The 24,821-nt window shown below is 35.3% G+C and overlaps 1 protein-coding gene across 9 annotated transcripts in view; it reads right to left on the minus strand.

Moving 5' to 3' along the window:
- The window catches only part of NEO1 (neogenin 1), a 237,244-nt gene that overhangs the window by 83,053 nt on the left and 129,370 nt on the right, over window positions 1-24,821 (minus strand). For 8 of the 9 annotated variants that reach the window (XM_046008199.1, XM_046008201.1, XM_046008197.1 and 5 more), the window contains exon 7: window positions 24,688-24,808. The exons of the other annotated variant lie outside the window; for it this stretch is intronic. In XM_046008199.1, the coding sequence (XP_045864155.1) occupies window positions 24,688-24,808 (121 nt within the window). The remainder of the gene's footprint in view (window positions 1-24,687; window positions 24,809-24,821) is intronic. 9 annotated transcript variants of the gene reach the window in all.

Below are 24,821 nucleotides of genomic sequence, written 5' to 3' on the forward strand. Positions count from 1 at the left end.
AAAACCATAAAAAGCAGAAAAAGAGAGCAGAAAGAAAAAACAAATTCAATGAATAGAAAGAAAAGTTACAGAATCACTATTAAATCTGACTACGTCAATAATCAGTTTAAATGTAAACAGTCTAAATACATCTATAAATGGCAGATGGTCAGAATGGATTAAAAAAAGAAAGAACAGTATGTTGTCTATAAGAAACCCATTTTATTATTTATTTTATTTTAAAAACTAATGATGAACTGTATGGTGACTAACGTAACCCAAAAAAATACTTATTTTTATTTGTCAGAGAGTGGGAGAGAGCATAAACAGGGGGGGCAGTAGATAAAGGAAGAAACAGGCTCCACACTGAGCAGGGAGCCTGATTGTGGGACCCTGAGATCATGACCAGAGCCAACCCATTCTAAACCCATTTAAAAGTAAAGAGATGACCACCTCACATCCATTAGTATGGTTACTATCAAACAACAACAACAACAACAGAAACAACAGAAAATGACAAGTGTTAGCAAGAATGTAGAGGAAATGGGACCCTTGTGCATTGCTGGCGGCAAGGTAAAATGGTAAAATGGTACAGTCACAATGAAAAACAGCATGACAGTTCCTCAAAATAATTAAAAATAGAATTCATACAATCCAGCAATTCCATTAGATCCAAAAGAATTATACACCCATGTTCATAGCAGCATTATTCACAATCACTAAAATGTGAAAGCGACCCAAGTATCCACTGATGGATGAAAGGATAAGCAAAATGTGATATATACATACATTGGAAGATCGTTTAGCTTTAGAAAAGTAGGGAATTCTGAAATATACTCTAACATGGAAGAAAGTTGAGGACATTACGCCAAGTAAAATAAGCTGGTCACAAAAAGACAGACACTCTATGAGAGTTACAGTTCTGCAAGATGAATGTACTTAATGCCAATGAACTATACACTTAAAAATGGTCAGGAAAGTAAATGTTAGATGTATTTTACTGCAATCAAAAAAAATGGGAAAGGAATATTGGCAGGAGAAGATAAGATAGAGTAGTAGTAGTAAAAGACAATGATAGCTGGAACAAAAAACCACGGGCTAAGGCAATTCTGATACATGATATTATTCAAGGAATGAAGGGGATGTGAACAGGAATTACAAATTCTCTTCTTACGCCCTGTTCAAGGAGGCTCAGATGAATAAGAAACATCTTTTTGTTACAGATTAGAACATTAACTCCGAAATTTGAGAAGGAGGAACCCAAGATCTTCATGTGTTAGTGGTTGCAGTTTAAATACCCCTTGATTAGAAAACTACATGACGAAAAATTATAATGAATTCAGTAAAAAGAAAAAGTAAAGGGATGATAAAGGATATACAATGCTAACACTAATCAAAAGAAAAATGGAATAGTTAGCTATATTAATTTTAGACAAAGCAAACTTCAGAATAAGGAAGATTATCAGGGATAAAGGATGCATTACATAACAAAAGTTGAATTCTCTAAGACAATATAACAATCCTACACACTTATGTACCCCCCAAAATGTACCAAAGTACATAAAGCAAAAATCGACAGAACTGCAAACAGAAAAAGGTAAACTCGCTACTATAACTGGAGAGTTTCAACAGCTTTCTGTCAGTAAACTGTAGACGAAGCAGGAAGAAAATTAGTAAGACTATGGATGACCTGAACAGCATTATCAATCACCTTGATCTAACTGACATTTAACAAATATTCCAGCCAACAAAAGCACCATGCAGGTTGTTCATAAACCTACATGGGAATTCCCTAAGACAACATCTGTTAAAATGAAACACATTTTAACAAATTTAATAGGATAAAAATCATTTAAAAAGTATGTTCTTTGACCACAATGGAGTTAACCTAGAAATAAGTAACAGAAATATAGATGGAAAACCCCAAATATTTAAAAATAAATACACATCTAAATAATCCATCGGTCAAAGGAGGAGCCACACAGAAAACTAGAAAATATTTTGAACTGAATGAAAAAGAAAACACAAGCTTATTAAACTTTGTGGGATACAACAAAGGCAGTGTTTAGAGAAAAAGTTACAGCATTAGTACATACATTAAAAAAGAAAATCTAAATCTGTAACCTAAATTTCTACCTTAGGAGATTGACTACAAAAAGAAGAGCAAGTTAAGCCTAAGTCAAGAAGAGAAAATGAAATAATAAAACGTGGAACAGCAATCAATGAAAATGAAAACAGGAAAACAATAGAAAAAATAAGACTAAAAGCTGTTTATTTGAAAATATCAATAAAATGATAAACTCTAGCCAGGCACCAAAAAAAAAAAGAGCCACAAATTACTAATATCAGGTATGAAAGCAGAGCCATCAGTCTTGTTCTCACAAGCATTAAAAGGATAATAAGGGGATACTACAAACAACTCCATGCCACATTTCAATGACTTAGATAAAACAGTCCTTTAAAACACAGTGAGAACTTGCACAAGAAGAAACAGGGAACTTCAGCAACCCTATGACTGTTAAAGAAATGAAGTCAATAATTTAAAACTTAAAAAAAAAGATTTATTTATTTTTGAGAGAGAGAGTGGTGAGGAGAGGCGGTGGGACAGACAGAGAGTATCTCAAGCAGACTCCAAGCTGAGCTCGATGCAGGGCTTGATCTCACAACCCTGAGATCATGACCCGAGCTGAAACTAAGAGTCCTTTGCTTAACTGAATGTGCCACCCAGGCACCTCAATTTAAAACTTTCTATAAAGAAAGCACCAGGCCCAGATGGTTTCTCATTGGTGAATTCACTGGTGAATTTCACAAAGGACAAACAATACTAATTCCCCATAATTTCTTTGGGAAAATAGAAACAGAAAGAACACTAAGTCACATTCTATAAAGCATTATCCTAACATCAAAAGCAGATAAACATTACCAGAAAGCTATAAACCAATACATCTGATGAACACAGATGGAAAAATCCTTAACAAAATATTAGCAAATGACCAAATAAATATATGCGGGAGAACAGACAAATCTCCTGTACAGAAGAACTTAAAATACTTCATGTTAGATACTCTGTCCTAAAGGAAGTGGTGTGTGACACCCCACTCTGTTAAGTGTGGGCTGTGTACAGTGACTTCTTCCAAAGTGTATGATACCGAAAAGTAAAAAAGAAGTCACTTTGCAGTGGAGACGCGTGTGAAGTACCACTCTCAGCCAAGTGATTGGAGTCAACATCCACACTGGTCAGTCATGTTGAAGGGTTAGCAAGAATGTGTGATCTCATCACATGTGATGACAATGGAAATTTACCTCTTTGGTCCTCCTCCCTCAAATGAAACAAGATGGGATTGGGAGGGAGACAAACCATAAATGACTCTTAATCTCACAAAACAAACTGGGGGTTGCTGGGGAGAGGTGGGATTGGGAGAGGGGGAGCGGGCTATGGACATTGGGGAGGGGAGGCGAACCATAAGAGACTATGGACTCTGAAAAACAACCTGAGGGTTTTGAAGGGTCAGGGATGGGAGGTTGGGGCAACCTGAGGGTTTTGAAGGGTCAGGGGTGGGAGGTTGGGGGAACAGGTGGTGGGTAATGGGGAGGGCACGTTTTGCATGGAGCACTGGGTGTTGTGCAAAAAGAATGAATACTGTTACACTGAAAAAATAAATAAAATGAAAAAAAAAAAAACAACATTCCCAGTATAATCATGAGAAAAATATCAGATAATTCTTAATAAAAGGACATTCTACAGATTATCTGACCAATGCTGCTTCAAACTGTTAAGGTCATCGAAAACAAGGGAAGTATGAGAAACTATCATAGCCAAGAAGAGGTAATGAGATATGATGACTAAATGTAATATGGTATTCTGGATAGGACTGTGGGATACAAAAAGGACATTAGATAAAAACTAAGGAAATATGAATAAAGTATGAACTTCAGTTAACAAAAGAAGTATGCTTACATTGTATTGTTTAACTGCAAAAAATATCATACTAATGTAAGATGTTAATAATAGGGGAAATGGTGTGGAATGTGTAAGAACCCTTTGTACTATCTTTGTAACTTTTCTATAAATCTAAAGGTATTCTAAAATTAGGGGCGCCTGGGTGGTTTGGTGGGTTGAGGCCTCTGCCTTCGGCTCAGGTCGTGATCTCAGGGCCCTGGGATCGAGCCCTGTGTTGGGCTCTCTGCTCAGCAGGGAGCCTGCCTCCCCCCCCCTCTGCCTGCCTCTCTGCCTACTTGTGATTTCTGTCAAATAAATAATTTTTTTTAAAAAAACTATTCTAAAATTAAAAGTTTATTAAAAATATAGACAGAAGAGAAAATTGGACCCAAATAAAGATCAAATTAGTAGACTGTGAAGTAGTTTCAGGGATTTTGCTGGAGCCCTCAAGTACAGGTGATACGTAAAGGACAAGTTTAAGAGGAGATGATAGAACAAGCAGCAAGAGCAATAAATGGTCAAATATTTAACATCATAAATTTTTTCTGGAACTAAACACGTTAAGTGTTTTATTGTGTGTATTTATTTTTATTTTTTTTAAGTAGGCTCCACACTGAGTGTAACATGGGGCTTGAACTCACGACCCTGAGACCCTGAGATCAAGATCTGAGTTGAGCTCAAGAGTAGGATGCTTAATCGACTGAGCCACCCAGGCAACCCCAAGATGGAAGTCTGTTTCAAAAGGACCATTCAGTGCTGGACAGTATGAACTGGAGGTGGAAGAAGAAAATAATCTGTATCATGAAAATGCAGAATTCAAAGGATGAAAGATAGAAATCCCAAAGCTTAAAGAGAATAAAACAGATGATTATTAAGAAGATTCCAAGGCGTATACTAAAAAGATAATGAAGCTTTATATGAGAGCTAATAATATATTTTCAGATATGGGGTCTTAAATTTACTTTTTACACATCCTTTCTGAGAATTTACTACCATGTATACTCTAGCAAAGTAAATTAAAACAAACCCAAGAAAGTGGAAATTACAGTCCAAAGAATGTATTTGGGGAAAGGCACAGTGTTTGAAGAAGGAAGCAGTAAAAGCATGATTACATATTTAATTATCTGGTGAGGGGGTAGAGATCATGGTTAACCCTAAGTGCTGCTAATAAAAAATGTGGCTAAATAGGTACATAAAAATTTTAAAGTAAACATTTGATAAATAGAAACCAATTAAGATGGGTTGGCAGGACTCATTAGGACATAAAAACAGTTAAGTGTCAAGCGTCCACAGTCAATAAAACAAAAGGATACCAAAAGTTCGAAAATGAAAGAAATATTTATCAGGCAATGCCATTAAAAAGAAAGTAGGTATAGTAATGTCAATATCAAACAACACATAACTGAAGTTAACAAGAATTAATCAGGGAAAAGTGAATGTTTCCTGCTGATAAAATAAATACCATGTTTTCTAGATTCTGTGATACACTTTTTCACATTTTAAAATCTCTGAAATCAGGATGCATCTTAACTTCTTCGATTTGATGACACATGGTAATCCACAGGAAAGTGAGCTAATTACTAACAGCTTCTGAATATACAGAGCAAAAGTAGTTAGAAATACAAGAATTGAATAAATTTGCAATCATACCTTTCATAGAAATCAATTTTCTTTTTTTTTTTTAAGATTTTATTTATTTATTTGACAGACAAAGATCACAAGTAGGCAGAGAGGCAGGCAGAGAAAGAGGGGGAGGCAGGCTTCTTGACGAGCAGGAAGTCCAATGCAAGCCTCGATCCCAGGACCCTGGGATCATGACCTGAGCCGAAGGCAGAGGCTTTAACCTACTGAGCCACCCAGGCGCCCCCAGAAATCGGCAGATAAAGCAGACAAAAATTAGGTAAGGCTCTAAAGGAGTTTATAAACACAACTAACAAGTTTGATCTAATAGACATTCACAAACTGTACTATCTAGCAAATGTAACACCAAAAAACGAACCATGCATTACAGCACAAAAAGAATCTCAAATTCCAATGGACTGAGAAAGGTGGTCAAGTGCTGGCAGTAAAACAGTGGGTCTGAAGAGCGTAGAGATTTACAATAACTGATATGCAAGAAAGGGGCAGGAAGTAGACTAGAAAAACCTAACAGGATCTTGCAGGTGTCTGAAGCCCAACTGAAGTTGGTGCTTATGAATTTAGTAAGTCTTTCAGGGTCATGAGAGAGCAGAACACTCCAAAATGAAGTAAGTCCAAACTATGTAAATACCTGAAACATCCACCAGCACGGCTGCTACACAGCTAGGAGACTTAGGGGCACAATGCAATGTGAACATAAACTCATAAAAATACTTTACAAAGGCCTTTTTTTTTTTTTTAACCAATTCACCAATACCTATTTTGAGTATCCAAATAGTTTCAAAAACAATGGAATAAAAGTTGCATGTGGTCATGCCACAGACATTAGAGCTCTTCCTCTGAGGAACTAAATCCCAAGGGAGAGAACTCATCTGCTCTCAGAGGAGCACACTCTAGTGGAGAGTTTGGGTGGGTGTGTGCTCTGATAAGCAGCCCTTGCAGTCAACTGCTAGTTTAAATAAATGACTTATATAAACAATTGAAGGAAGTTATAAAATAAAATGAACACAAAGTATTCCTCCCATTCTTGTGTGCAGGAGAGATGTTTCAATTTTAAGGAAGTCATCTGACATTTTCCTGACATCAAAAGCACTCATTAAAAAAGGTGTGCCAGATGCTAGTGACGCACCTACCACAGCAGTGAGCCCAGAAAAAGGACAGCCCTCTCTCCTTTCATCCTAAATCAAAAAGGTATCTCAATACAAGATCATAACACCCCAGAAAAAAGGAAAGACAAAATGTATAAAGATATTTTTGCTCATTACCCAGTTAGACCAATAAAAAAACTGACTTTGTTCCAATGTATTTAATGATTGACATTAACTCTAATCATAACTAGTTTTCCAAGACATAGTTGAGAGATAGAGAGCATTAGCATTTTTTAAGATTCAGATTCAGAAGCCCAAATTCCAGCAGTTTCTACTTCCTCAGATTATATAAAAAGTGATAGAATTCAAGTAGTACTTAATCCAGATATTTTTTAAGTTTGACAAACATCAACTACTTGAATTTGTAAAGAAATCTAAACTGCGGAGGAAACCTAAAAATTAGAAGAAATTTGTCATCATACTAGAATCCAGCTAAAAAGTCTTTCACATTGTTTTCATCATTTGAGGTCTACAAATGCTCAGGTATACACTGTAGACAAGGAAACTCAGAGAGTGATTCTGGTGGTAAACAAAGGTGGTTTTTTAAAAATATGCATACATGTGAGGACAACATTATAGTAGTTATGATGCAGTAATAGCATTTAAAATGTGAACACTATAGGAAAACATAACTCAAAATGCGTATCGAATTATACTATAATTTTTAATTCCTGGTGATCTCTTAAGCATGCATCAAATGGGAGATATTCTCAACATCAATAACACTATAACCTGAAATGAAAAACACACTAATCCAGCATTGAAACTACATGAAATAAAGTCTACAAGCAGCCAGATTGTCAGTGGCGTCTTCTAGACCCGAATGATATTCTGCCAACTATGACATTATTGTATAATTTAATCATCTCTTAAATATAGCTACCAATTAAAAGATATTCAGACATACTATCTTCCTTCTGGTGTTTTAGCACTGCATAATAGAGTCTTTCTTTATAGCTAAATAACAGTACCAAATTAAAATTCAAGCTTGCTCTCTGATAGTGTCTAAATCCATCTTTGTGTCCAGAAAGGTCATTAACTGAACTTTTATTTAATTGCTTAAAACCAACATTCATAATTGGGGCACTAAGTTACTACCTGGGCCTCACAAGTTCTGGCCTCAAAATTTATGACTTTTGTCAAAGATGAAATGTTAAACATTAAACAAATCATATTTTACACTTCTACCTCTCCAAAGCTCTCTAAAAACAGATCAGTCGTTACAGAATAACTCAACAGTAATGGGGACAAACTTTCTTAACCTAAGTAGACTAAGATCATAACCTTCGGCTTATACAGAGAATCTCTCTGCTTGTATTTAGTGTGAGACTTAAATCTTCTTTTCTCCCTTAAGTATCCAAAAAAATTATGAATCTTGTCCTCTCTTCCTTTTAGAACATCTAACCATGTATGAGCTACTGAAGGATAAAGAGTTTCTCTTTCCACTGTCAATACTGAGTTGAGGGTCTTAAACATCCTATCTGATGTGGCACACGATTCTTCTAATCAGTATCACAGATTTTATATTTTCCTCTCTCAAGTCACTCAACACACCTCCAACAGACTAATCCTTGTGTACTACTTATACACAAAGTGCTACTTGTTTCTTCATGTACCTAAAATTTGCTGGGGTAGTCTAGCTAGCAAATCCCACCCTGGTATTTAATAATCTGGTCTACATACACCTTCCAGGACATGTATTCTTGTATTCCTACTTTCTGAACACTGATAAACTCAGCTCCTTGCTATTCTTCAAATACACTTTGAGCCTTCTTACTTACTCATCCAAAATGTCATCCTTTTTCATCTCTGTGTAACCTGACCAATCTGCAATCCTACTCATCCTTCCATGATCAGCTCAAATGCCATATTCTTTGAGAAGCCACCCTTGTCTGTCAAACCTAACAGCAATCACTTAACTGTAATTGTGACTTGTAAGGCAAGTCACTTAACTGAGTGTTCAGTTCAGCTAGACACTTGGATTTCTACAATCCATTCTAATCAGACTCTAAGATTTTACATCCTCTCTCCATCTAGCGTATGTACTAGGGGGTCTCTGCTAGGTAACTAGGAATCTCTATTTACATGGTACACACACTCAATAAAACACTTGTTGGTTTAACGAAACAAACTTGCTTTAATATATTAATAAACTATACCTAACTGCCCTAGCACTTATATGACATGATTCATCTTCCAGGAAAAAGGTGCTATAATAGAAGATATTACATTTGAAGACAAGAAAATATTTGGAGATAGTTGCCTAATACTCTAAACAACTATTTATTTTTTCTCCCATACCATTTTGTTTTCAAGAAATAAAAACTCAAAAAGTTTTAAACTATCCTGAACAAAGGAAAAATCACTATGTGTACAGACCTGACTGCAATATTTCAAATTTAATTTCTTAATTTTAAATAAAAATTTAGTTTTATTTGGCTTTTCAAATATTTACAAATACATTGTCCTTCCCTCTCCATCCTCAGGCATTTCCAATCTCACTTTTCAGATATAAGCATGATTAACAGATTGTTGTGTAGATTTAGAAAACTTTGTTAAACATACAAGCATATATACACCCACACTAGATCCTTGAACAACAAACACAGGTTGGAAATGCATGGTTCACTTAATATGTAGATTTTATTTTCAATAAATATGTTAGAGATTTTTTGGAGATTTGCAACGATTTGAAAAAATTCACAGATGAACTTCCCAGCCTAGAAATACCCAAAAAATTAAGAAAAAGTTAGGTATATGTCATGAATACATAACATATATGTAAATACTAGCCCATTTTGTCATTAACTACCATAAAATATACACAAATTTAAAACACACAAAGTTAAAATTTATCAAAACTTATGCACATACAGACTATTCATGGTGCCATTTACAGTTGAGAGAAATGTAAGCAAATGTAAACACAGTATTAAATCTTAACTGTGTAAAATTAACTATAGTGCATATAGTACTATTATAATAATTTTGTAGCCACCTCTGTTGCCACTGTGGTGAGCTAAGGTGTTGCAAGTATCCACTTAAAACCTCATGTGAAGCTAATCATCCCTGTGTGACACCAACCACATAAGCAGTTCACCTCTCCAGCAAATTGTTTACTGCAGTAAAAGGTAATCTCATGGTTCACATGATTAGTAAAATTTTCAAGGAGTCAAAAGCTGTAGGCAGATTTTTTAAAGATTTTATTTATTTATTTACTTATTTGACAGAAAGAGACATAGCGAAGGGGGAATACAAGCAGGGGGAGTGGGAGAGGAAGAAGCAGGCTTCCTGCTGAGCAGGGAGCCCGACGTGGGGCTCGATCCCAGGATCCCAGGATCATGACCTGAGCCGAAGGCACATGGTTAATGACAGTCACCCAAATAGGGTGGCCCTATAGGCAGATTTTTGACTGCTTGGGGGTTGGTGCCCCTAGCTCTCGTTCACAGGTATTGTTCAAGGATCAACTGTTTATCCTTTTGTCTTATCTGTTCCACAAATGAAATCAGACTACATATACTTTTCTGCAACTTGCTTTAGTAATGTAACTCAGATATTTTCCCACATCTACCATATTTATCTTACATCGACCTACTTTATTTTTTAACAGCTACCTAGTGTTTCACTGTATTCATGTTATTTAATCAGCCCCCTTATTAACTGCATGGACCACACTGTCTCCAGATTTATTTTAGTCTAACACAAATATCTTTAACTATTTGGTAGTTACACATGCAAGGCAAATTATTATAAATAGGGTTACCTGATGAAAGGGTATATGAATTCTAAATTATTAAGTTGCATTTCAAAAAAATTTACACTGCCATCAAGAACACAAAAACACAAGTCTCCTCATACTCCAGTCTGATGGTAATAGAGCAGATTAAAAAAAGAAAAAAAGGTAAACCAGTGAGTAACAGCATGTCCATCAAACACGGTTCAGTAAAGTCACAGAAAAATATGATTTCACGTCTGCAAATAAAAAGGTTATAAATGATGTGTGTCTATGCATGTGTGAGTATATAAAATATACACACACAGGCTTCTTCTAAGGTTCAGGTCTCAACTGACATATTCCATCAGAAAGGCCTTCTCTAAAATGAAACAAGATGGGATCAGGAGGGAGACAAACCATAAGAGACTCTTAATCTCACAAAACAAACTGAGGGTTGCTGGGGGGAGGAGGGTAGAGAGAGGGCGCTGGGGTTATGGACATTGGGGAGGGTATGTGCTATAGTGAGTGTTGTGAAGTGTGTAAACCTGGCGATTCACAGACCTGTACCTCTGGGGCAAATAACACATTATATGTTAATAAAAATAATTAATTATAAAAAAACAAAAAGTAAAACAAGACCCCAGGGTGCCTGGGTGGCACAGTCGAAAAAAAAAGGAAAGGCCTTCTCCACCTATCCTGTTTAACTCAATAATTCTTTATCAGCTCATTCTTTCCATTTCTTTTAAGTAGACATAAAATTTACAATTACTTTATTTATTTACTTGCTCAATGCCTGCCTATGCATAAGCACTACAAGGGCCGAGACTCAGGCCCATTTCATCCCCACCATCTAGTACAATGAATATATAATCTCATAGCATATGGAATTTTGTTCAACAAATACTCAATGAATGCATGGATAACGTTTGTTAACGAGGGTTATCTCTAGAAAGTTAGATTAAGGGAAGAGTTAAAAGGTATGTCTACTTTTATTTCAGTCAATTACACCCTCTTATTTTTGACAATGAACATGTGGTTATGTTTATTTGAAACTATTTTGTGCAAGTTTAGTTTTAAGCAAACCATTTCAGATGCCTTGCAATCTGGTCACATAAGATTTTTTTCTTGTTTTGCAATCCCAAATGATCTAACTGAATATTAAATGGATTACGATTTCTACTTGAAAAAGTTCTCAAATCTTGCTTTGTGAAGTAAACCTTTTATCTTCATTTTAATCTAATGTTGACTACTAAAATTCCAGTCATTACCTTTGTCGTTGTACATTGTTTCAAATTACTATTACTGTAGAATTACAGAGTACCTACAATTTACAAAATGTTTTATATACACAGTTGGCTCTTGAACAACACAGGTTTGAACTGTGCAGGTCCACTTCCACACAAACTGTTTTTTGATAAATACAGTATAGTACTACAAGTGTATTTTCTCTTCCTTATTATTTTCTTAACAGTTTCTGTGCTCTAGCTTACTTTATTTTGAGAATATAGTCTAAAATACATACATGTATAAAATATGTATTAGTTGATTGTTTATATCTTACTGGTAAAGGCTTCCAGCCAACAGTAGGTTATTACTAGTTAAGTTTTGGGGGAATCAGATTATACACAGATTTTTGATTGTGCAGGGAGGTCAGCGCTCTTAACTCTTAACTCTTTGAATAACCCCAGGTCATCCAAAGGTCAACATTATTATTCTATTTGCCTGTCAGAGGTGTGCTGTGCAGAGATTACTGTTTATACTTAGAGATAAGGGAAATGATACTCAGATTAACTACCTCATCCATAGTGGGGTTGGGACATGAAGCCAATAATTCAGATCTTTAGTGTAAGGTTTGCTTCATTACACACATTGTGGCAGATAAGGCAATGCCTTTATCTTTCTGCAAACAATGTATCTATTTCAATACCAAGACAGGAAAAACATTCTGAAATTCATCTTATATTTAATGCATATATTTCTTTTTTTAAATGTTTAAAAAGGATTTTATTTATTTGACAGAGAGAAAGCACTAGAGAGAGCAAGCATGAGTGCAGGGCAGAGGGTAAGGGAGAAGCAGGCTCCCCACTGAGCAGGGAAACTCTTCACATGGGGCTTGATCCCTGGATGGGATCATGACCCGAGCGGAAGGCAGACACTTAACCAACTGTGCCCCCAGGTTCCCTTAACGCATATATTTCTAAAACAGCTGCATTTAATAGAATATTTGAATGGTAAGAAAATCATATAATCTAAATCCTCCTTTTTACAGAAGCATTTCAAAACCGGAACCAATCACTCAGCAAGCTAAGGGCAGACGAGAATTAGAACCCAGGCATTGACATTAGATGCATTTTCAATCACAGAAAGTTCCTAGCCATGAAACTCATGATTAAGAAGTCAAATTTCATCGTAACTGTCTGTAATTAAAACTTTTCTTAAAGTTATAGTTACTGCTACAAAAAAGCAAAATAACTGATTAGAATTTATCCTTTGATTAAAATCAACACCAAAAACTAAAGTAAAATCAACAAAACTAAAATCAACTATCACCCATTCTAGTATTTCAGACTTTTTTGATTAAAATCAACACCAAAAGCTAAAATAAAATCAACTAAAATAAAATCAACTATCACACATTCTAGTATTTCAGACTTAAAATATTCCACTAAGGTCTAATGATTTCCTGCTACCTAGCCAACTTTTAATCATGCCAGGCCATTAGTCACTTATTCCAGAACTTCTATTATTCAATATTTACCTTAGCTAATTATATGGAATTTTTTGGACATATTTCTGTCAAAAAAAAAAAAAGTAAACCTCAATATGTATCCTTATCTACCACTGCCATAATATCCTAGAAGTCATTTAATGAGTTGGTAAAGTATGAATTTCCTTTACTAAAAACAAGTTCATGTTACTCCCTTTTCACCAGCCCATCTTCCCTTACTGGAAATAAAAAACTGCCAAATATCAGACTTGATATGAATGAATGTACAAAGAAAAAAACTCTTGTGTTTTTAAATTTAAATCTTACAAGATAATTCTGGAATTTATTTTTAAATTCAAAGTGATAGGAGGAAAGGCTAAAAAAAGTTAATGGACAAAACACATTTTACTTAATTCTTACTACTCTTAACTGCAGTAATTTAGAATGCCAATACTTAAAAAAATTATCCTGTAGACAATTATAAGAGTAAGTATTTTAGCACAAAGTGACAGATACTATTAATTAAACTGGCATCAAATAAAAATACTGTTATTGTTAAATATTTTTAAAACTACAAGATCTTTAAAATCAAGAGCTGCTGTGCCTAGAAATGCATAAAAATAAATATTAGAAAGAGCATTTTTAATATTTTAAGGAAGTTGTGTTTGACACTGAACTCCTAGAAACAGTACAGTAATAATTACAAGGGATTGAAGGGTGAGGGAAACCGGGAGATGCTGGTCAAAGGGTATAAACTTCCACTTACAAAGGACTAAGGTCTGAGGATGGAATGTGACTCTAGCAAACAATACTGTACCATGTAACTAAAAGTTGTAGGAGAGTTGAACTCCCCATGTTAACATAACAATAACAAATTGCTGATTATGTGAGGTAAAGAATGTGTTAACTAATCTTACTGTGCTAAACATTTTATAATATGTACACCTTAAACTTATACAATGTTAAATGTTGGTTGTATCTCAATAAAGCTGGAGGAATAAAGAGAAAGTACGTTTGAAACATACTCATTCTCAAATTCTACTTCCCAATTAGAAATTTTGCTTCTTAGTGTTGTTGCTTATATAAGACACTAAGAACAGTGTTTTATTTAACTATAATTACAAAATATCATTTTATATTCAAAGGTAATAATTAACTTAAAAACTATGCCATCCAAATGATATCACGGGCCAATTGTGGGTGCTCCAAAGTACCTTTTTACAACCAAGCACTAGCCAGCAGGCTCATGGCCAGTTTTATAGCCAATACCCACTAGAAATCAAAAAATTCCCTCTAAAAATAAGACTTGGTCTCAAAGATGCTAAAATACTTTCGATATTATTTTTAAACCAGATGCATGAACGTAAACACCATCACAAGAGATCTTTCCACTTTTTAAGATTTCATTTATTTGAGAAAGAGAGAGAGACACACATGAGCGGGGGGCAGGAATGAAGGGGGAGAGAGAAGCACAATCAGTCTCCACACTGAGCACAGAACCCAACTGTTGGGGGGCACACCTGGGTGGCTCAGTCAGTTAAGTGTCTGCCTTCATCTCAGGGTCCTGGAATCAAGCCCCACATCAGGTCTCTGCTTAGTTCAGTGGGGAGCCTGTTTCTCCTTCTCCCTCTGTCTACCGCTCTGCCTATTTGTGCTCTCTCTGTCAAATAAATAAATAAAACCTTAAAAAAAAAAAAAAAGAAAGAAAAAAAAAGGACTCAACTCGGGGCTCATTCTCACAACCCTGAGATCACGATCTGAGATGAAACCAAGAGTTGGAGGCTTAACTGACTGAGCCACCCAGGTGCCCCTCTTTCCACTTTCAATAATTTACTGCATGGTGTTTCTAGTACTTAAGTGTCTTTCAGATGTCAGCCACAAAGATGAGCTAGCAAACTCTCTGTGGTCTGTAGTTCTGTTAACAACTCCTCCTTGGAGTCAGTCACCACTGCACATTTCCTAGTTATGCACACACCAAGTCTGACTTTCTCCTGTTATCCTTGTATTTGTCACTCTCCTGGCCTCTTTTCTGCCTTTTTCCACCCAACCTCCCCCCCCCACCCCGACTTTTTTTTTCCATTTAAAAACTTCTACTTGGAAAAGACTTCCAATGACCAGAAATAACTTAGAATCACAAATTATCAGGGATGAAAGATTCCTATCATTTATGCCAGTTATCTGACAAGCTCCTTCTGTAAAGGGCCAGGGCAAGTATTTCAGGCTTGGTAGGTCATATGATCTCTGTCTAAATACTCATCTCTGCCATTGTAGTGTGAAAACAACTACAGATCAGACATAGACAATCAGTAAACAAATGTGGCTGTGTCTCAATGAAACTTTACCATAAAGAAAGGTAAATAAATAAATATATTACATAGTATACAGTATATATAAATATACTATTTATATGCATTAAGTATATTACATGTAATATATTACATACAAATTATATATAGTAGATACATTATCTAATGTATCTATTATATACATATTAATATATGTATTACATATAACATATATATGCATGTGTATATGTGTGTGTATATATATGTGTATGTGTATATATACATATATATAGAGAGAGGCCACTATTTGCCAACCTCTATTTTATCCATCCTCCTTTGAATATCTCTACATCAGTGTTTCCCAAATTGTGCTCTTTAAGATTTTAATGGGCCTACTTAAAAAAAAACAAGTTCCATGGTCAAACAGATCTGGGAATGCTATACACACACATTCTATTTTACTCTTGGAGATTCACAATGGTAGTGAATGCAAAGGGAAAGGGGCTCAAAGTAGGCCACGTTTCCATTCCTCCTCCTTCAGGCTGCTCAAGCCTCTCAAACTTGTCCCACTAAATCAGGGGTAGCAGTGAGTTCTCCTGGAATCTGCTCTGTTTACTTCCCGTAATACAACCCAACTCTTAGAAAGGGAAGTGTCTGTAATTCTTCCATCTATGATGCTTTTGGGAGGAAGTCCCCAAAATTATATTTGGTGTATTTTCTAAATTTCAGCACTGAAAGGTAGCTTTAGTATTAAGTTATGAAAAAACCTTTACCAATTATAAGGAATATATGATTATTTTAGAAAATTGAAAAAACATTACTATGCAAAGAGAACCACTGTTAACATTTTGGTATGGGAATGTCTTAATATGCATATATAATTTTTTAAACTAAATTCAGATTATCTGTATATAGAGCTTTGTATTTTACTTCTCTACTTGACATTATACCCTGAAAATCTGATACCATTAAAGGGTGTTCAAAGTAGTAACTTTTTGGGGCGCCTGGGTGGCTCAGTGGGTTAAGCCTCTGCCTTCGGCCCGGGTCATGATCTCAGGGTTCTGGGATCGAGCCCCACATCCGGCTCTCTGCTCAGCAGGGAGCCTGCTTCCCCTTCTCTCTCTCTGCCTGCCTCTCTGCCTACTTGTGATCTCTATCAAATAAATAAATAAAATCTTAAAAAAAAAAGAAGTAACTTTTTAATGGCCAAATAACTTTTCCATCACAATATTATACTATAATTATTTTAACTATTTCCTCTATTTAGGGACAAGTAAGTCCTTTCCTATTCTTTCTCTATTTATCCTTCTCTTTTTCTTTTTAAATTACAAATGCTGATATCAACAGTCTGTCCAAATTTTGATTTTTTTCCTTAGGAAAAAAAATCCCAAAAGATTAATAGATTGAGTAATTTTTAATATATAATTGTCAAAATGGTTTTAGTAAATGATGTAATAATTTATATTTTCACTGAGTGACAGAAAGGCACAACCCCACACCCTAACCACCCATTACAAAGTAATGTTCATAAAAAGATAAAATCTTCATTAGGCAAAAATGACATCTCACTGCCTTAATTTTGTATCTCTGATTGTGAAATGGAACATTTAGAAATTATCTTTGCTTGTTGTGAACTGTATCCTTATGTTATTTTATCATATCCATTTGTGTGCACACTTATATATTCAGAATATTAAATTTCTTCCCTACCTTGTCTCCTCTTTAATTCAGTTAAGGTATTTATCATACTCTATATACAAAAGAATTAAATTTTTATACCCTAAAATATTAATTTTCCATGTTTATTCTCTCTTACTTCTTTCATATGTAAAAGTGGCAATACTCTTTTACCATCTTTCAACATTTTTATGGATTCAATTAAAAATTTAACTCTTTAGGGGCGCCTGGGTGGTTCAGTGGGTTAAGCCTCTGCCTTCGGCTCAAGTCATTATCCCAGGGTCCTGGGATTGAGCCCTACATTGGGCTCTCTGCTCAGCAGGGAGCCTGCTTCCTCCTCTCTCTCTCTGCCTGCCTCTCTGCCTACTTGCGATCTATCTGTCAAATAAATAAATAAAATCTTTTTAAAAATTTTACTCTTTATTTTGACACCTAGGTAATATATAATTTAATTCTTTTTTCTAAAGATTTTATTTTTATTTATTTGACAGACAGAGATCGCAAGTAGGCAGAGAGGCAGGCAGAGAGAGGAGGAAGCAGGCTCCATGCTGAGCAGAGAGCCCGATGTGGGGCTTGATCCCAGGACCCTGGGACCATGACCTGAGCTGAACCCACTGAACAAACTGAGCCACCCAGGTGCCCCCATAATTTAATTCTTTATAAATTATCAATTGTCCACATATCATGTAATGTAGGACTCTTTCAATCCACATGGATTTGTAATTCTACTTTTTTACACATTCAAATATTATAAAGTGCTATTTCTGCTATATAAGTTTCTTTTCCCAGATTCTTATAGGCCACCATAATTTTTCGATATGCACAAGAATGGGATTATACAGAAGATTTTTTTAAATCAGCAGAACAGAAGAGGTTCTATTAGAAATAATTTAAATACCTGGAAATGTTAAGAAGGAAAAAAACAGTAAGGGAATATACACTATTTTAAGTAGATAAAATAAGAGGTTGAGATGTAAGTCCACCATAGAAAACTATGGTGATTGAAGGCAGAAACAATGAATTTTTTGACCATTAAGGAAAATAATACATGGCAAAAAGTTTATCCAAAGATTATAGCAATGGTATCCATGCAGATCTTCAAGACAGTATGCAGGGATGAATTCTAGCTAAGACAATCGTATGAGGCAGAGAAATAAGACTAGATAATATATGATCCCTTTTAACTCCATTTACAAAAGAGAGACCAAGGAGTTTTAATTTACAATTGTGTAAAAAGACTACCACATAAAAATTGGGGACACGATATTCTCTACATACAATAAAATATTTAGCTGCCTTAATTTGTAGCAAGAGTTTGGTTAAAACTCTTAAAACCTATCAAAATCAAAGCCTGTAGTTTTCTTCTTCAATCTCTTTCCTGACCTTCTGACATGAACTGCCCTCTGACTCTAGATGTTTTTATCTAGTTTTCTATCATAACCTAAACCGAGCACATCTTAAACTGATACTTTATGTCCTGAGCAAACCAGCTCTATTATCTTCTTTTTAAAACTTATGGGCATAAAGTTGTTCTAATATTCACTTATATTCCAGTCTGCAGGATTTGTAACGATATCCACCCTTTCATTCTTGATTTTGGTAGTTTTTTGTTTTCCTTGATCAGTGTGGTTAAACATATTCCAATTAAATTGATCTTTTCAAGAGACCAACTCTTGGTTTCTTTTACTGTTTTCCTTTTCATTTATTTCTCATAATTTTCTTCTTCTGAATGCTTTAGATTTGCTCTTTTTAATATAGCTTTTATAAGCTTCCTTCGAGGGAAGGAACCTGGGGGGTGCAGTCAGTTAAGCACCCAACTGTTTGTTTTGGTTCAGGTCATGATCTCAGGGTACATGCTCAGCACAGAGTCTGCTTGGGATTCTTGCTCCCTCTCACTCCGTCCCTCCCACTCATGTGCACTCCCTCTCCTTGCCTTGGAGAAATAAATCTATAAATAAATAAATAAATAAAAGTTTCCTTCAAAACACTACTTTTAACTGCATTCTAAAAATTTTAGTAAGTTGTATTTCCATTTTCATTCCATTCAAAACAGCTTATTTCCTGTGACTTGTTTCTTTGACTTACACATTACTCAGAAGGCTGTTTAATTCCCAAATATTTGAGGATTTTCCAGTATCTTTTACTGAGTTTTAGTTTAATGCCACTGAAGTCAAAGAATATACTTTGGATGATTTAAATGCTATTAAATGCCTGAGACTTAAGGCCTAAGTGATTTACATTTAATGCAATAAAAGATATAGATTCAAATCTATTATCTTGTTAGTTGTTTTTTATTTGTTCCATTTATTCTGTCCTTTTTTCTCTTTTCCTTACTTCTTTTAGATTAATTCTTAAGATTCCACTGTATTTCCACTATTCACTTAGCAGCTAAATCTTTGTGCTTTTTAGTAGGTCTCCTAAGTTTTATGATATGCATTTTTAAATGATCACAGTCTACTTCATATAATATTATGATCTGTGATATAAGGATCTTACAAGTTTTATTTTCAACTCAACTGTAATTTTTTGTTTTTAAAAAAAAGTTTTTGTTAAAATAATGATGCACTATATGCTGGCAAACTGAACATAATAAAAAAGTTTTTGTTAAAAACTCGTTTTGCCATATATTTTAATTTTATATGTTATAAACTAATTTTCTATTTTATATATTTTTTCTATATTTATACATGAGAAACTATTATACTGAGTTTGTATTTTTATATTATATTTGTTATAAACTATTTTCAATTCTACAGTAATTTTTTGTTAAAGTTTTTGTTAAAAACTTCACTGTTTTGTCATATATTTTAATTTTCATATGCTATAAGCTATTTTTTCCTTAGATCAGAGATCAGCAAACAAGGCCATGTCCCCTCTTTTCTGCAAATAAGGTTTTCCAGGAAGTCAAGGTAGTTTGATTTATATGGCTGATCTGACACTACAAAGGCAAAATAAGTCGCTAAAATATATACTGTCTAGCCCTTTGCTGAAAAGGCTGGTGCTCTCCTGTTAGGATAGTAAATTATCTCTTAAAGTGATGAAAATAAGAAAAACCTTTATGTTTACTTTTTTGTTTTTAAACCATTTTGGCCTGTTTGTTTCTTTGTGAAGATGTGCAAGTTTCTATCAGGTATCACACTACTTCTGCCTAAAGAAATTTATATTTGTTGCAGCACAGGTCTGCTGACAATGAATTTTCTCAGCTCTTGTTCTGAGAAGTTCTCTATTTCACGTTCATTTCTTAAAGATATTTTTGCTGGTTATATTATTAGGGTTGACTTTTTTTTTCCTTCCTTTAAAGACTTTAGAAGTGCTGCTCCATTGTCTTCTGGCTTATACACCACTTCTGGTAAAATATCTGCCGTAATTTTTATTTTTGTTTTTCTCAATTTATCTGTTTTCCTCTCAGCTTTCAACCATTTCTGGATACCTCTACCACATAGGGATCTATATTCTTGACCTTTCCCCAGCCATAAAAGTTTTTGTCTGTTACTAGGTGATAAGGCAAGTAGATCTTCAGTTGTCCCTGTCCAGCCTCAATATTAGACAGGCCCTGTATACCAGAAGTTTCTTCCCTCCAGAAACAGAAAGGTCTGCTTCTGATCTGCTCCCAGAAGTTTATGAAATGAGGCTTTCTGTCCTCCCTCACTGGTTTGAGGCATAAAGGAGTCTGAATAAATGAGGGGGGCTTTGCACCTATCTCCCAGGTGCCATAAATTACCTCTTTTACCTCTTCACCACCAAAATGACTTCTCAAGTTTCTGCCTTGCCACCAGTTTTCACAGTGAGTATTCTGTGGAATTCCTGGGAAATGCATTTGCAAGCATGTATGAACTTCCCTTTCATCTGGGGCCTGCCGGTACTCCAAACTAGTTCATACTGAGTCTTTAACAATCAGTTAAAACATTAGTTGATTTCTTCTTACCCACTTTTATGTCAGCCATTTCTTTCTCTCATGATCTGCCAAAGGTCAAATTAATGACCCATTCTATGGGGCAATGAGGTGTGCAAGTCTTTGGAATTTATGTTACTTGGCTGCTTTGCAATCTGAGCTTTCTGATGGGCTCAGAGAAATTAGGGTTTTGCAGATCACCCAGCTTGTCATTGTAGGTAAAAGTGGGATGTTCTGTGCCCCCTCTTGACATGAGTAGACGTCCCCTTCCCCTTCAATTCGCCTCCCTTTTCTGTTTTGGAAAGGTATCACCACTCTTCCAGTCAACCAGAGAAAACCTGTCAAGTTTCCCTGACTTCTCTATAACAGTGTTTAATATTCAATCAGTCGATAAAGTTTGGATTAGATAAATCACGAATATATTAGAATCCTTTCTATTTTTCTAGTATAATTACTTATCTCACAATGGTTTCTTGTAACAATATTCCTTCAACTAGCTGCCTCCTCCAGTCTGCCTTCTTTTATTTGTGTGCGTGTGTAATAATTGTATTTTTATTTTTTTGGCTCTTTATTTTAATTCCAGTTAGTGTTATACTGGTTTCAGGTGGACTTTTTTTTTTTTTTTTAAGATTTCATATTTATTTGAGAATGAGGGTAAGCACAAGCAGGGTGAGGGGCAGAGGGAGAGGGAATCTCAAGCAAACTCCCGAGGAACCTGATGTGGGGGTTGCTCTCTCAACCCTGAGATCATAACCAAGAGTTGGACACTTAACTGAGCCACCCACGTGCCTGTCAAATGGACTTCTTCTAATTAAACCTGACTTTATCATCAGACTGCCTTACTATAGTATTGTATTTGACTCTTTACAACCAAGGCCATGATCAATTTGATCCCATTCAGCCTTCACAGGCTAACTTCCTAAATAGTGTTCTATTTCCATACTGACCCAAACCCTTTTTTAACACCTGGAAATCTTTTCCTTCAAGGTCTGTTACAAAAGGGATTACACTTTCTATGAAAAAACTTCCCTGATAAAGAGAATTCCTCTCTCCCAAACTGTATGCTGCCTTATGTGTATTATAAGAATAAAACTTATTATGTACTGGGTATTAAATGGTACACATCTCTTACATCCTTTACAATATTATAAGCTCCAGAAAGACAGCGATCAGAGCTTATAAACTGTTATATTCCCTTTTAGCTTTCCCATATATTTATCTTGCAAATGAAAACAGCAAAATTAGTAAAATGACTCGTTATAATCTACACATTCTTTTTTTTAAAAAAAAAGATTTTATTTATGTATTTGACAGACAGAGATCACAAGTAGGCAGAGAGGCAGGCAGAGAGAGAAGAGGAAGCAGGCTCTGCTAAGCAGAGAGCCCAATGCGGGGCTCGATCCCACAACCTTGAGATCATGACCTGAACCAAAGGCAGAGGCTTTAATCCACTGAGCCACCTATCTACACATTCTTAATTCATCCCTGACAAAGTTACTAAAAACTTCTGCCAACCCCAAAATGTCTATTTTTGAAATGTTGCCTCAAAAAGGAAAAAAAAACCCACATACTGCAACTATAATTATGCTATCCAAACATTTTCAGATGAAAATCCAATTAGGATTAGTTTAGAGATCTCCTTGCATAGCCAATCATTTATAATATTAGAGTTAAATCTATAATGGTGATCCCAAACACACATATACTGAAATTCCTTTATTTAGTTCCATGTAAATCACCCCAAGAGATCTACAAATTTTACCAAGGAAAATCACTGCTCCTAAAAAAAAGGAACAATCCTATCTACTGTAGTGCCTGATTTGGCAATCATATTGAGGCATTTGCCAAGAAGGAAAAGTGACAAGTTTCTATAAATATTTTTCAATAATAGGTAAAGGTATAATCATAAATGTAAGAAGAAAAAAAGAACAGTTTTAGTTTTTTATTCCTTTTTTTATACATATTCAAGAAAGAGCTTATAAAAATCCTGTATGTTATTTTAGTGGAAAGCCAGAGTAGGCACTATCTGCACTGATTAGCTTCTGCAGCTAGGCTACATAGCTGGGGCCAAACTGGAACCTGAATTTTATTTGACTCAGACACCAGAGTTCATGTCTAAAGCATGATCTTTTTCATGTATTCTTGAGAACTGCACAATATGAAAAGTACTCTTCTTGCTAAAACAAATAAAAAATACATCCAACAGGTATCCTTATCAATGGGACACAGATTATCCACCAATTCAACTTTTAGTAATTTAATATGAGAAAATAATCATAAAAAGAAGTTAGCATAACACCGTTCGTAACAGTAAAACATGGGCAACAATTTAAATGTTAAGCAATAGGGAATCACTTACATAAAACAAAGTGCAAATATACTGTTCAGCAATGGAAAAGCTGATACAGATCTATGTATAAGAAGATGTTCACAGCACGCTGTTCCAAGAAAATGCATCACCAAACCACACACACATCAGTGCATGTTCATATGTAGTATTCCTAGGAACCAGGGTTTGGAGCGTGTGCCATTATCAATTTACTGCCCCTCAATTCCAAATCCATCCCTTATTGTCTGCTCTGCAGAAATGAAGATGGGCCCTTTATCTATCTTTTCTTTGCAGAAGACATATGTTTTAAATTTTATCAGCTGGAGAGAAGCTTCTCCCAACACCAAACTCTCTGGTGGTTGTGTAGCCAAATGCCTTCAAGGAGACACCTCCTTGTGACCAGTTATTCATACCAGACCCTGGGTTTTGAGCAGGTTTCCAACAGCATAGCAACTTCTCTGTTGTCCAGTGAAACATGGCCACACCCTCTCCAACACAGTCTGGGTTTCAGTCCTGAGGAGCTTAATGCTCTCTCTCTCAGACCTATAGCTTGTGACTTCTCTCTACATCTGCCATTCTTTTTTTTTTTTTTAAAGATTTTATTTATCTATTAGACACAAAGAGAAATCACAAGTAGACAGAGAGGCAGGCAGAGAGAGAGGGAGAAGCAGGCCCCCCGCTGACCAGAGAGCCCGACGCGGGTCTCTATCCCAGGACCTGAGATCATGACCCGAGCTGAAGGCAGAGGCACAACCTACTTAGCCACCCAGGCACCCCTACATCTGCCATTCTTATGTTCACTAGAGTTGTCTCTACTTCTTGCCAGCCAACCCCTTGTTACTCTAATCCTGTTATAATTAATAGTTCTTTATATTCAAGATTATCCATTCACATTATTGTGTGATTTCCCCAGAATGGACTCTAACTGATAAAGGCTATGGCTTCCCCACCCCCCATTTTTATTTTTCAATGTTGTCTGAATTCGTAATAAGCATTTTAAAATGTGGGATAATTAGAAAAGGCATGTTATTTTTATTTTGGAAAAATTCAATGCAAAACAAAAAGTACTTTAAGTTTTTCTATTTTAAAAGAGCAGAAATATATTTGTGGGATTAAAATGACTGAAATATGAAGAACATTCATCTCTCTAAGACTACAATAGTTCAGTTCTTCTTTTCAATATTATCCAAAATTGTGTTTCTAGGTCCTTTTAAGCAACAATAAATACTTAGATGGCTTTCTTTTCCTCTTAGCTATGCCATATCCTGGTCTTTAGAAACAGGTTATTAATCATGAGGTATCCTAGAGTACTGTGATAGATATTAGTTCCTCAAACACAGTCAGTCTCTTTTATTTTACTATTTCAGCCCCTCTTACCATGTTCAAGGATTATCAGTTGGGCTCCAGCTTGTGCATTTCCAACATCATTCTCAGCAATGCATTGATAGAACCCTTCATCTGATTTCACCAGCCCCAAAACTTGAAGATTATGTTCCTTCTGAGAAAGAAAA

The sequence above is a fragment of the Meles meles genome, chromosome 6 (assembly GCF_922984935.1).
Source record: "Meles meles chromosome 6, mMelMel3.1 paternal haplotype, whole genome shotgun sequence".
NCBI classification, from domain to species: Eukaryota; Metazoa; Chordata; class Mammalia; order Carnivora; family Mustelidae; genus Meles; species Meles meles.